Source organism: Ruditapes philippinarum, unplaced genomic scaffold (assembly GCF_026571515.1).
Source record: "Ruditapes philippinarum isolate M1 unplaced genomic scaffold, ASM2657151v2 ctg54_1_1_1_1, whole genome shotgun sequence".
Taxonomy (NCBI): Eukaryota; Metazoa; Mollusca; class Bivalvia; order Venerida; family Veneridae; genus Ruditapes; species Ruditapes philippinarum.
In genome coordinates this window covers 246,526-262,166 of record NW_026866108.1, presented here as the reverse complement: position 1 = coordinate 262,166, position 15,641 = coordinate 246,526, and the positions used below count along the sequence as shown (strand labels likewise).

General features: G+C 29.9%; 1 protein-coding gene across 1 annotated transcript; it reads left to right on the top strand.

The window, feature by feature from the left end:
• The first annotated feature begins 1,933 nt into the window (after window positions 1-1,933).
• On the top strand, window positions 1,934-8,944 carry LOC132731372 (gonadotropin-releasing hormone receptor-like). The gene is made up of 7 exons (XM_060717544.1): window positions 1,934-2,213; window positions 5,315-5,456; window positions 6,426-6,641; window positions 6,896-7,068; window positions 7,509-7,623; window positions 7,942-8,043; window positions 8,342-8,944. Exons 1-7 carry the CDS (start codon window positions 2,130-2,132, stop codon window positions 8,638-8,640), a joined length of 1,131 nt encoding a protein of 376 aa, XP_060573527.1. The 5' UTR covers window positions 1,934-2,129; the 3' UTR covers window positions 8,641-8,944.
• Window positions 8,945-15,641: the final 6,697 nt, after the last annotated feature.

The window sequence follows — 15,641 nt, the reverse complement described above, 5'->3', positions numbered from 1 at the left end:
TGCGAAAAACAATGTATATCATTGATGTAAAACTAACAAATGCATTTATTTATTAAAATTGATCTTTGTTCGACGTCTACCAAATACTAAACATAAATGCAGCTAGATGGCTCAATGGCAAAAACATTTATTCCCTATTGTAATATATTTGACAAATTTCTTTTCTTCCGTGACATCAAATAATCAACAAAAATGACAATGAATTGATTCATAGCGTCTGTAATGTTTATAGCATATTTCTGAAATGCTATGCCTTAAGTGTCTCCTATAACATTTTCTTCATAATTATGTTACTTGAATATTTAAAGGAGTATTTTACAAATAAAAAAAAAAACATTATAATGTTAAGTCTCTGACAAAAATAGAGAAAAACGGAATCCTTTAAAAAATGCCCAGAAAATTTGAAAACGATGTAGACTCGGTTTTATTGAGGTTGTATTTGGACGGCAGATTGTATTGCAAGCTACTTCCACGTTCCCAAACACCGGTTTATACAGAATTCATCATTTACACATGTAAACTTTGTGATTTTTTGCATTCAGAAACATCTGCAGATGTAATATTACGGTGCTATTATGAACCTTTAATGTGACACGAACGTGCCATTCCATGGAAAGTGACGTATTATCCAAAACTAAGGGAAGTCATCTGTCCTAAACGGAAAAACAAATAGGCGAAACTAAATAAAATGCAATTTTGATAGGGTATCATAGGCTTTGAACAAAACTACGTAATGAGTACTAATAAGAATATTTGTTCACATACCATCTCTGGAATTATCTGATTAGATCAACCTTGTTTCGTGCCGTTGTTCCCTAGAAAACAGTCACATCTTTTATGGGTAGTCAAATATATAGACAATTTAGAAAAGCTATGTTTGTCAGGTGTCTACTTGTGCATTTTATATTATAGATTCATCCTATAGTATCCCAAGACATTACTGTGTGAGAAAAGAATCAGCAATTAACCTAACATTTCAGCCAAGCGAAACGTCTTTAGTCAACATATGCCAACATTCGACATCAGCTTTGCATGCCTTAAAATCGAGCGTGTCAGACTGATAATGTACCTATTTAGAAACATATTCACCATGGTGAATTGTCGATTGGATATTCAAAAAAAAATGAAAATGAAATTCATTTTGCTTTGGATGTAATTAAATTATTTTTGTCTCGTGTAATTACATAAAAAAAGGTTTAAATGTGTTTTTTATGAACTTAGGTTTATTTACTTTGCATATGCGGTTTGTTTTAATCTTGGTTTGTTTATAAAAGCCTAAATGCTGGACAGTAAAACTTGAAATCATGAATGTAATAATAAGAAAGGTATTACGATTTTTATTCCAATGCCTAGGGGAAATTTATAACATCACATTTGTGTTGAAGATTAAAATCTTTTTTACTGGTTCTCGGAGCTTTATATATTTTACTTATTTCATTTCAGTCGTTTGCATCAAACATCAACACAATCTAACCTTCAATATTGAGTCGAAATTTTTTTTGTTTTCATTGTTGCAATAATATTACCTTTTCAAGAATTGTACTGGAATTATTCGCATTAACTATATTTTACAACAGAGATAAACTTTTTCATACGAGTATTTCCCATTTACATGAATATTTATTTATTCATTTTTCTATTCTTCACAAATTATGAATCCTTTTTAAATTATAGACAATATAACACAGCGTTTAAAAGGATATGGATTTTAATGTTTTGCTAACAATTGATAGATTTCAATTACATTCTGTTTGAAACCACGTTTCTGTTCAGTCCATAATTGGTAGGTAGGCGAGCGAATTATCAACCTCTAAGTGATGATGTTTATTTTTTTCCGTTTTCCTGATTTATAGGACTATATTCATTTTGAGTGTCAATTCACTTTATCATACAATAATAGTTATTATGGTGTTAGAAATATACATTTCGCGTGTTCAGACAGTCACTAATTTAGGTGAAAGTTATTACTGATTGTATCTGTTGATATCTCACTTGTGCTGAAATCATCTCTGACTATAAAATCTCCTGCTGTATGATCAGTATTGTATTTTGTCAGCTACGAGGTTACAAGAAAAATCTTTTCAGGCGAAGTTTTATAGGAGTATCAGAGAATAAACTAACGATAAAATATGAATACAACAACGGCGGAAGCCGGAAATTTTACACAGGAATACTATTATGAAGATGAGTGGGAATTAAAACCATTTGTAAAGGTCAGTACATCAAACGTTACCATCATTAAAGTATAATGTCCAGCTTATACATTTGAAAGCTACTTAGATATTAGTCATTTATTAATACACCTGAAACGTTTGTATCATTCTTATATATCTAATACTTTGGGCAGCAAGTATCACTATTATAAAAACTTCAGAAATAAATATAAATAAACAAATTTTGACAACAAAAGAAATATTTGTATTTTATTTTACCTGTCTGCTGTCATCAATATTATTTAATATAGTAAAGATCAGTAATTAATATGAGTATCTTAAGGATAAATGTATCTGTTATCTCACAAATACAGGGGTTATTTATATTCAAACCTCTAAAATAAATTGATTACAGACATAAAGCTGACTTGAAACGTTCTACAATACTTCTGAAGGATTTTTGTTTTCTTTACAAAGACGGCTACAGATTTCTATTGAATTATTATTATAAAAAAAACACTTTATATCTGTTAAAGATCATGTAACACAATTTTTTATGGTTTTATTTCATAAACATGATGCTCAAATTAAGATTTGTCAATTTTGTAAGTTCCGTAAGTTCCAAAAACATTATTTATCAAGATATTTCCGAATTAAACATTTCTTATAACAAAGAGAGGTAATATAAATTTATTTTATATAAAGTCTAAGTCAATTTTTTTTATTAAGAAATGAATGCATATATTTTAATGATAACATATAATATGTACAAATATTTGCAGAACATATTTTACATATTCTTCGATGTTTGAAAATTGTTTTATAAGCATAATTATATAAATTTCATATATATAATTTCACTTAAGTGTACTATACAACCTCAATTACAACATACATGATCTTTAATGATTTTTATTATATTTTAATGTTAACGGTTTTTGTTGTTTCGTTTACGTTTTTTCTTAAGTTGATCAATAAGTCCTAAGATTAGATATATGTTTGATACATATAAAACTTGTAAGCAGTATAATGCATTCATTTCTAAGAAAAACATTGAACCATTTTTAAGTGCAAAGTAGTTTTCATTTGCAATGTCATGATACATTTAAAGAGGTAACAATTATAAATAACTTGACAAAATTTAGATAACTTCTGCTATTCCATAATGGTTTCTACTTTGTCATTATAAAGGACATGCAAACAGTGTTACAGATCAATGTTTGTTAAGCAAATGAATAATATGTTTTGTCTGAAGATTGTACAACTAAACTAAATAAAATAAAACATTTAGCGATCTTTTTTTTTTTTGCTTTCAATGAAACAAAATCTGTAAGTTTTGATTACATCTCTTTGGGTTTTATATCACCAAATGCATAATTTCACTCATCATTTTTATTATTTCTCACTAATTAACCTGATGAATTACTTTGATATTCACTATAATGTCCTTATTTTGATGATAATGATAATTTATGTCAAGCAATGTACGTTTGTGCTCTTATACAAGTGACGTCTACAATTGTTTAGCTTAAATCTTAAAACTTAACTGAAAAGACGGTCACCGTTTATATTACAATATAGGTACTAACCAATCATGTTCCTATTAATCATAAATTATTATTTCCTATATATTTATTTGTTTGTGAAATAGATTACAAAATGTAATTTTATTGACTGAAATGCTTTTAATGTTGACTAATGCGTTTTTGCTCCTTTTTGGTTGGGTTTCTAAATCGCACCAACGCAGTATAAGTCATGTTGCGACATTCAAGCTTACACAGTGAAAGTCATGTTGCGACTTTTAAGCTTTACTGGTTTAGGAAGATCTCAGCCAGTAAACCAACAAACCTGTAGGCAACCAGTATAGAAAAGGCATTTTATATTGACTATAAATCATTTGAAATTTAGTTAAAAGTATTTAATTATCACTATCAGGCGTTTTATATTGACTGTTTGGACATTTATATCAGAGACGTCCGTGGTTGAGTAGTAAGGGTTGTTGACTTCAATCTTGACTTGCCCCAACCGCTGTGGGTTCAAATCCCGACAAGGACTTTGCATTCTTTCGTTAGATGATGCCATGCAACCAACATACGGAAGATCAGTGATTCTACTCAGGAACCTGTTCGTGTCTCTAATAATGTACGGAGGGGCATCTGAGGTCTTCCTCCACTTGATAAGCTGAATAGTCGTCACATGATCTAAACTTTTTTGGTGCAACGTAAAATTCAACCAAATGACAGACATTTAATGTTTGCTTTAGGTTCTTACTTCACCACCATTTTATATTGGCCATAAGGCTTTATGTAGTTTTGAACATGAGACATTTTTATGTATTGTAAAACATGTAATATTGATAGTAGTGAATGTATTGTATTGTGCTTGACAAATTTCAAATAATTTAGTAAACATATCTGCTGAAAAATAATTATTTATCAGTTTTTGATCTATGATGAGCATGTTGCAAACATTTTTGGAAAGAATGACACGTGCATATGTTTGAAATGTGTTCTTCATGTTAACACCATGTTTTCAAAATTTGTTTGAACAAAACATTCACGTAGAGTAAGGATATTTGTTGAAATATGACCATCAATCAGCCATATTCTAAAACCTTTGTGTGAATGTTATGGTGACGAGGCTACATTGTACACAATTTGCAGTACCGTTGATACTTTATAAGACGTTTCTGTGGGTAAACAAATTAAGATTATATTTACAGTCTCCAGACTGAAAATACTTGAATTTCAATATATTCACCTTGGATAATAAAGATATCATAAATCACTGAGCTTTGTCTTTGTTTTTATTTGTCGTGATATTTCAAGCGTATAAGATATTTCCAGACAATAATTGATGAGGGTTGTAGAAAATTCTGTTACTTGAAGACAACATGTTTGATACGCTACAGAACTTTATTGTGAATAATTGTCTCCTTGGAGTTGAATCAATATATGAATTGATATTTCTAAGACTAAACAAATCAAAGACTCATTATTTACATTTAATGAAAGATACTGTATATTTTATTACATTGAAGCAAAGTTACATCTTATACAGAAACATATATTTGTAATTCTTGTATTTCACTTCAAAGTATTTACGAAGATATGATGAAAGCATTTTGATAATTGCATGTTTGTTAAATGTATTGATTTCAGGAAAGTTTTTTTATCGCACTTGGCTGGCAATGGATAAATGCAATGCTGATAATATCCTTGAATACTGCAGTTATTGTGACAATCGTTCGCTACAAGAAAAAGTCAAGACTGTACTTCCTCCTCATGAATATGGCCATTGCAGGTTTGTGATATTTAAAATCATTGTATCTTCTTTTCATTTTTAGATTATTTTTCAAAGATTCACATCCTTTTAATCATGTATTTTTCATCAAACCGACATGAACGTTGTCTTCAATACTTCTTTCCTAAATACAATCTTCCCAAAAAAATAAGAAACTGAATTGTAGATGTGTCTATTTATTATGAACACTTAATAAGTCATTTACATATAAATCACAACCAATAACCTCACTGAATATGCCGATAAACGCATTAACTGACGTCAGTCCCTACTTTCTATCATACTGTCTACATTTTGTAAATAATATAAAGAACAAATATATTTGTTTTGAAACACGAAACGTGATTGTAAATAGGTGATTATTGCATAATATATAGTTTGTAATTGTGAGATTAGTTGAAAAATGTTTTATTAAGAATATTGCAGAATTCTGCTTTCATCTCCTATTCACCTTTTTTGGTTTTGACTTATTAATTTAGCCAAATACTTAGGCGATATAAATATAGTGTCTAGGGATACTTGAAAATCAACAAACTAGGAAGTTCATTACGATGCCCGGTTTTCTTTTTAGTTTTTATCATGAAATTTTATTGAATTGCTCTTAGCAAGAGATGGCTGTAAGACATAATGTCATCATCACTAGGGTGGTCAATATTTGCTTTTATTCAGTGATAACTTAAAGAGTAACATAGTTTTTTTTTTACTACTTAATGTTTCTGGCTTTTATGGATAATTTACTTTTGATTTTAAAGGAAGTCTATATCATTTTTATCTGTAAATAAAATATAGATAGCTTGACATTTATATGTCATAATGCATAAAAAGCTGATGTAAATTAAGTATAATTATGTCATAGCATTAAAACCCATAAGTATATAACTGGGTAAAAAGTGGTCGAGTATAAAATACGATTCTTTGGTATTTGCTCAATTTTAATACATAAAGAAATGACCTCCTGATTTTTTTTAGATTTGATAACAGGAATCGTCGACGCCTCGGTGAATGCTACAGAAAGAACCTTGGGTATGGGCGTGTTGAATTATTGGTGGTTCGGTGGAAATTTCCTGTGCAAATTGCAGCGTACATTCAGCAATATATCACTTTTGTCGTCAAATTTTATTCTCGCAGTAACTAGCATAGACAGGGCTTTGGTAGTTGCCAAACCAATGTTACATTTCAAGAGAGGTATATTGGACATTCCTAAAGTATTTTAAAATTCATCTTAAATTCAAAGTGGTTTAGTGTTGATAGTATTACCTTTTTCATAACTTCATCTAATAGGCAATTTAATAGCCAATTTGAGCTTAATTAATGTGCAAGTCTTATCAGCACATTACCACTGTGACAATATAATCTGAAATATATAAGTTCGTCTTGTCTAGAGTATTTTAAGTTGTAAATAACGTTATACATAGTTATGTAAAGTATACTATTTTCAGGGAATACGCTACAAAAGATTCTGATACTATCTTGCTGGCTCCTTAGTTCTCTTCTTTCTTGCCCAATGTTAATGATATATAAACAAGGTTATTACGATTTATTAACTCCAGAAGGCGGTGTTCAAAATGTACCTTTGTGTAGGGAAACTATAACCGGAATCGGCAGTTGGAAGGTTTGATATAGTTTTTATTATTTAAGTATTTGTCACTTTAAAACGTCTAACACTTCACACACATTGTTTAGGCTTTATTGTCTTAGCCTAATGAAGTCATCTTTTAGAGTATTTTTTATCGTTATAAATAGCTGTAAAGTAATGTTTCTTGTAGCAAAATCAACATAAAACCCTCTGCTCCTTTTAGACACTGAATGTCAAATTTAGTTAACCTGTAACTTTGATTAAGTTTTTTTATGGTTCGACTTAAGTTTTTGTATAGACACACTTGTCACTTTATGTATATACAGTAATGTATGTATTTTTTGTTTGTTTTCCATACATTTCACATGATTATGGTCTTTTCAAAAAATAAAACATGAAGTTCGTATTCATGGCTATCACTGTATGAGATTAAACATTGTCAAAGGTATAAATAAAGGATAAAAATATTGTTTCAGATATTTTTCTACTTGCTGTTGATCTTTAGTGTGCTCATACCATTGACTGTTATTATAATTAGCTACACTATACTAGTCTTGGCTATATATAAACGTGCCAGATCGCCGCCAAACAGTAAGTCATATGACTGATATTAATTGTGAAATATGTTAATTGTAAAATAATATGTAAAGTATAAAATGGCAAATCAAAGTAAGCATACATGCATTTTAAGAATTTTAGTTGTCTGTTAAGATTAAGCGCGCATAAACTGTATCATATTGTTTAAATGTAACTGCAAATTAGAGCCTATTTAATTTTTTATCCGGAGACTTTATTACATTATGAATCGTTCCAGAAACAATGAATTGGTAAACTTGTATCATTTATGCCAACTATAAATTTTATTGTCATAAAATAAATTATAATTGACATATTTTTTTTAACTCGCAGGTGTACGTGGTGTGAATAACTTCAATATGTCGCTAGTATTCAATACAGCACTGCCTAGTTCAAAAGTAAGAAGTGTGAAACTGACCTTTGGAATAGTTCTAAGTAAGTCTTAAGATTGTATGTTATAGAATATATAAAGTTTGAATAACTTAAAGACATTATTGCACTATTTAGTTCTTGTTGTATTATTTTGTGTTTTTTGTGTTTGTTTGTTTTGTTTTTTGTTGTTGTTTTTGTTTTGTTTTTTTTTTTTGTTTTTTTTTTTTTTTTGGGGGGGGGGGGTTCTTGGGGGTGTTATACTTTTGTTGTGTTTTTATTTTTGTAAGTGTAAATGGCCGTGAAGAACTTTTAGCCTTTGTGTAGTTATGCGTGTTTTAACAATCCTGTATTTCTTTTACAGGTTTCATCTTTGCATGGACACCGTACTTTACAATGCTGTATATGGTTATATTCGAAGGATTTAATGACCCAGTTGTGATGGTGTTCATACCTACATATTATTTGAATTGTTCAGTAAATCCTATAATATTCTTTGTGTTTCATAGGCGTATACGCAGAGCAAAAACTGTTGGTTCGTCATCGTGTGGTTTAACAACTGAGACTACTGTTAACAGATTGAGTAACAATGACATTTCTACAACAGTTAAAACTGTAGGAGATACCGAAATATCACCATTGAAACAAAGCACTAATTGTTAATCTACATTTCTGTAGCTGTATATACAAACATGAACATTTGGTTTATGCTATAAGCAGCAATGAAGATCTTACATTTCAAGCATGTTGGCTAAATAAACATACACTTGTCTCCTGTTGTTTGCTTTATCTAATTAAAATAGTTTCAATTATTTCAAGTTTACTTTAAGCAAACTAAGAATACCTCTTCAATCTGCCTAGAATTATTTAATATACATTTACTGCATACAATGAAAACACTGCAAGCGATATTGGAGAAATAAAGTTTTGAGTGTAATGACTGCTTAAAGATGATGTGTGAATGATGATTTTTGAACGTGATTTATGTAAAAAAATGTCGGTGACTAATCATTAGATTAAAAATGTAAAATAGAACATTTTAAATTTCTTGATATTGTGATATTAAAGTGATTCTCATACAACAGTTATTCAGCTTCTAATGACACTAGATATTATGGAAAACAAATTACCGAACAAATTATTTTAGTTCTAACATCAGTCAGTCAGGAATGAAATTGATACAAATGTATTTCATCCACCAAAGGTTTCCAAAGAAATAATGACATATAGTCGCAGACAATCGTGAAATGATAGAGTACTTTCTGGCAAAAAAATGAGACTTGGCATAATGGTAGGAAAAGCATGTCATTTTATTTCAGTATGGTTTATAAAATCCCAAATGGTCGCCAAATACAAGATGGCCGCAAAAATATGGGGACATTATAAAATAAAGCTCTTAATAGTATGAAAAAGGGAACATGTCATTTATAGGTCACAGATAACAACTGCTTACCATAATTTAGTCTGTTGCGTGTTAAAACATTATATTTGGCTTCAAAATCTAGATGCAAGCCATTTTATGTGATTTTATGGTGATTTTGGGGTGAAACTACAATAACTATTGCATAATTAATAACAAACAAAACTTATTTCACTATTTGTTATTTAGTATTTTAACATATTCTCTTATATGGTTGGTTATCAATTTTTGTTTCAAATTTCAAACACATTATTGATTTGATATCACCACTTTGTTGTATTTGCATAGAGAAGTATATCTCAAGTTTGCATTTGTGCATTCGCGGTGCCTAGAGAGTGGTGAAGGACACGGACCATTTATATCAAACATGGGGTTTCTGATTAACCAAACACTCCTTAAGCATTAAGAGCATGCAGTAAACTAATTCGATGTTCCTGCGAAACTTAATTTGGTGCACATTACGCTGTTAATGCACAAAAGCGGACTTGTCACAGACTATTGCAATATTTTTTATCAGCAATATCCTTTGCATCAAGTTTAATCAGGTCTTCACGAGCATCCTGGAACGGGTTGCCCATTTTATTTATTGTTTCATCACGGAATTCCATGTAAGTTGCACATCCATTATTCATGGGAATGTCTTGTCCTGGACGCATGGGAAGATTTTAGAAAAGAGTCTGCAGCTATGTTTGAGTTAGAGAAGCCGTTTAGCCACTATTATCCAGCCAGTCACCAATTAACTTTTTGGAAGTCATTTCTATGTGCAGACCACCAAAGAATAAAATTATTACAACCTTACCCATTCAATACGTGCGAGGCCAGTTCCATTGGATTTATTTTGCAATTGCATACAGGGGTTTGTCCAATGTAATAACTTAACGTGGTTAAGGTTGAGATATGTCCAGCAGCATTGTTGACATGAATTGCGTGAATTTAGCATCTTCTTGGAAGATCGGCAGAATTGCCATTGGATAAGGACACCTTGGGATTGCATATCAAGAAAGGCATACCAGGCCACTGGTCATTTTAAGTTTTTGATACATGTGTTTACCGAATGATAATGAGTACGACTTACAAATGTATTTTTAACGTATACATATATAAATGATAATTGTTTTTTTTTTGTTTTTTTTTTTTGTTAGCCAAGTACTATGAATGTGGCAGAAATATGCAAGCAGGCCCTCTTCATTTGTTGATCTTGCTGTATTGCGGTTACAACCTGTTGTAAATAGTTTGGATTGAACAAATAGTTAAAGTCATTTTAATACATATTTAAGCGAATTTTTCTGCAAGAGGCACCCCTTCGCATGTAGCTTATCTTTAACATTAGTCCGTCCAATAAACTAGACAACAACTAGACAACAAAATTATAATTGTACTATTCTGTATTTTATGCCCTCGTCAAAGGCGTATGGAATTTTAGAAATGCCCCCTATCGTGCGGCCGTACTAATTTTGTTCAAAGCACCACTCCAAAAGCACTTAATCGATTTTCTTCAAACTCCATACACTGACAGAACACATTAGATGGAAAGTGCAGTGCGCAACCTTGACCGAAGCATAAGTCCTAAAGTACTAAAGGGATATACTTCAAAATAAATACACTGACAGGGGACATTGGTAGGTAGTGCAGATTGTAAGAACAATAACTCTACCCTGCCTTCTGTTAGAATTATTTTCCTTTATCAGATTTACTTGAAACATAACTCCATAAGACCAGTGTGATTATAAAATAACTTTTAGAGTTATTTCCCTTTATTTTCTTGAAAACTTTTTACGAAGCAAATTTACTTTACAAGAAAATGTCCAGAGAATAACTCCAAAAATAGTTTAAACTTAATACTGACATAAACGTTACTAGTTAAACTTACCTCTTTTTTATTGCCTTATTCTTTTTCCTCTTACTTGAAAACTGTACTTAACATGACCATAACTAAACGGCTTTCTAGGGATTTTTTTTTAACCAAGTAAAATGTACTAAAGTCCAATCATCAGTTAATTTCTTTCCGGCAGAGAGATAAACAACCATGTATTACATAGCTCTTGTTCAATTTTTGTCTTTTAGTTTTCCGAAGACAATACTTTTGAATGGAAACTGCTCTTATATTTCTCTATGTAGTTAAACAGTTTTTAATGCGTACAATAAACATAAGCATAAAACATTTGACGTTAAAAGAATTTCTATATATTTTAGAAGTGTATTTTACGTGACCTGGAATAGAGACAATTCAAGCATCTGTATGTTGTTAAATTGATTTTATGGAAATGCAAGTAGCTCGTTATACTAATGACTTGTCAATTACAGACAGCTTTGGCATTATTAAGGGTAATTTGAGGAATAAATCAAACACAAATCACGAAGGTTCTTTCTCTTATTATCACATTTATATAAGAATGATACTTCACCAAGTATTATGTCATTAAATAACTAATTTATTGGCTACTTGTCGATAATTCTAAAGCATTAGTAGATAACGAAATCAAATTGTATTTTTTAAGATTTATTTATGTTTCATTAGTTTACAAGAGCCGTTTGGAACCTAGTAACATAAAGTTAAATTGAGATAACGTTATGCATTTAGATAAATTAAAATAACAGCATGCGCCTAGATAAGCAGTGTTATGGATCTGAAACACACATAATAAATTGTGGTCGTAATTACAAATAAAGTTAAGATCAAATGGAAGTATTTTTTATCTTCTAGCTGGATTTCTTTCAGAGCCCTTTTCAAATATGCTTCTACAATTACACAATCCGTCTACGGTTTTAGAATTTCAACACCCTTAACGGTAGCAAATCAATTTTCAGGAAATCTTACTAATATTGTTAAATATTGAAACTATTTTATTCATCAATAATGTGACTCTATTATTTTGTTCAATTAAACAAATCATATATAAGCATTTACAACAAGCATTTACAATGTGTCAATCAAGAAATGGCAACCAAGACAATGCAATATTTTAAAAAAAATGTAAAAAAGTGACGTTCATTTCAACCACCAAGTTTACACATAAATTCCTTTTGGCTTTTTCCTATTCATGGAAAGAAGTATGATTGCGTCTTTTCATCGCTTGAGTTTGATATTTTAAATGAACCATTGGATAAAAAAACAGCTACATGTTCATGAGTTTGATATTTGAAATGTCCCATTGATAAATGCAGCTACATGTTATTTAGTTTGATATTCTAAATGTTCCATTGATAAATACAGCAACATGTTCATAAGTTTTATATTGATAAATACAGCTACACGTTCAAGGGGAGAATATTTATAGCCACACAAAAGATTATCGAACGAAAACAATAACATCACTTTTTTATATTGAATTCCTGCAGATTTGTAGTTCCAAATTCTTTCTTGCACGTTTTGTAGCATCCTGTACAAAATTATACGATCATGAGTTTGCGCTCAAGGCACAAGAGCAGAGTGAAATACATGCATAATCACCTGACAGGTCAATTAAATGTGAGTTAAGGTTAATTAACTAGAAACATACTCATTACTGTAGGCTAGACTGGTCAGGGCATTTAAACCTTATAAGTTTCCGATTTCATTCTCGAGAATTCACAATTTTAACTTCGTAAATTTACGTTACAACATACGGAATTCAAGAATTTGTGAATTCACAGAGCTAAATTTATGAAGTTGAAATCGTGGATTCATAAAGTTGAAATCGTGAATTCATGAAGTTGAAATCGTGAATTCATGAAGTTGAAATCGTGTATTAATGAAGTTGAAATCGTCATTCCCAATGATGAAATCGTGAATTCACGTAGACGTAATGTGACGAAGATGAAATTAGAATTCATTACGTTGAAACGTCCACAGCGGTATTTCGTATTACAGTGGTTGAATTTCATTAATTTTGTTTTGTGATTCTAAATTTGGAAACAAACACGAATATTTTAAATATCAAGCTAAGTAGAAGTTAAATATAAACCAGAATTTGAAATTACTTTTATATATTGAAGTATTGTCAACGTGAAGATTACGTAATTATATATTGAAAAACAACAGTCAAATGGGCTTAAAGTAATTTTTTTGATTTGATGATTTGATATCAAAATTGCATAGTTAAGTCATAAGTACACGAGTATTTTCAATTACGAAAAACACATAAGACCTCAATAACACATAACCTGACATCATCAGAAAAATGCGATTTATCTCTTACATTATCGAACTTCAGACAAAAAAGACTTCCGTGTCTATATACGCATTCATGTGAAAGAACAATAATCAGGCGAGTAACGTAATATATGTAAATAGTAAATATTCAAGAATATAATAGCTCAACAAATATATACTTATGAGGTCTTCACATTATCCTGTTTAATGTCAACATTTAAAAAAACGTAAATGGTAACTATTTTATTTATAGAAAGGAACTCTTTTTTTATCTCTCGGAAAGGAATTGTGTATTTAAAAAATGATTTCACACAGCCTTTTTATATTTTAAAGAGACCTTCTTAATGATATATATGACGTAAATATCTCAAATCTGTACCATGTTTTTGTCTGAAATTGAAATTTAAACTTTTATGACAATAAAAAAAACTTATGGACTTAATCGTGCCATCCAAAGCGTAGTCTTTTGAATGTTTCTTTACATGTATTTTATTATGCTATGTAGGATATAACTGTTGATATATTCTCATAGAGACAATTATGCAATAAAGGGTACAAAACTTAGTGTGTTTATGGACTTTATCATGCAGTTCAGAGCATAACATTTAGTATGTTTCTTATGTTATGTACAAAGACTTAAAGAGTCTGTGTGTTGTAATTAAGGATGTAACATACAGTTAAGTGAAGTTTTATATATGTATATAATTATTCTTCTTAAACAATTTCCAATCATCCAATACTATTTAAATTGAAATGTTAAATTCGGTAATATCTTTACAAATAATACTTTTTGAAACTTACACAATTGATAAATCTTTATTTTGAGCATCAGATCTATTATAAAAACCCCATAAAAATGCATTACAGGGAATATAATGTATGTCAGTGTATTTTCTTAATCTAGCAAAATGAATACATGGTATAACACTTGGTATAGTTTTCATAGAACTAATCATATAATACACAGTATAACACTTTGTATGTTTTATTATTGTTTCAAATATAAATTGCAGGGTATAACACTGGTATGATTTCTCAAGGCATTTTTTACGTAATACATGATATAGCATTTGTTTGATTTCTTGGGGATTTTATTATGCAAATCAGTGTGTTTTCTTATGAACCTTATTATACAATACAGAATATGACACTTGGATTTTATTGACTCTGACATGTAATACAGCGCATAAAACTGTTTTCTTATTAACTAATATCAGTACATTTTTATGCTGATTGTGCTTTCCTTTTACTTTATCATACAATACAATGTTTAACATTTAGTATGTTCTATTTTGAACTTAATCATGCAATACAGGATTTAACAGCAAGTGCTTTTTCTTACAGACCTAATATGCAATACAGGGTTTTAGTAATTCGTCATTATGAATACTGCATTGAATTTTGATTTGCATGCAATCAATATAAGAACGCAATTTTACAAAAACCATCTTCCCAAGGTGCTTTATGTTGTTAAACAAGATGTAGTGATAAACGAAATTGCTTGTCACAAATCAGTTACTTTGTTCTTTCTTTTTGGAAGTGTTTAAGGTGGCGTCGTAAAACTGAATCAATGCAAGTCATAGTCGCTTTCAAAAGGATTGCATTTCAGTTTTATCTAGCTATGATAAGACATTTTAAATTTCTGATATGGATTGTTTAGTCTATCTAAAGATAAACCTTTAAAACCAAAGTCAAATTAAGTTCATATTATTACTACTAAAACGCTGTACTGTTTACTTTTTTATATTGTAAAGAACTTTACTCAAACACACAGAGACAGTGAGAAAGAAATAATAGTGTTTAAAACACAGCATTTTATTTGTAAAATGTCAATTGTATGTATGCCTATGAGTTGTTAATCCTCTAAAAATGTTTAAAAGAACTTAGTGTACTAAAATTAATTTTGTAATTTGTTATGATACACTTAAGTCACTTAAGATAGCGAGATTGCTAAGTAAAACAAACACCTTTTCATATCCCATTTTGGTGATGTGATGATGATATAAAACTTTAAAAATTGATAAGTTGAATAGAATGTTGTCTTTAAATAGGATAGAGATAAGAATTCCAAATAGAATCATATGAGTGTCCTATTTTGTACTACTTGTTTCC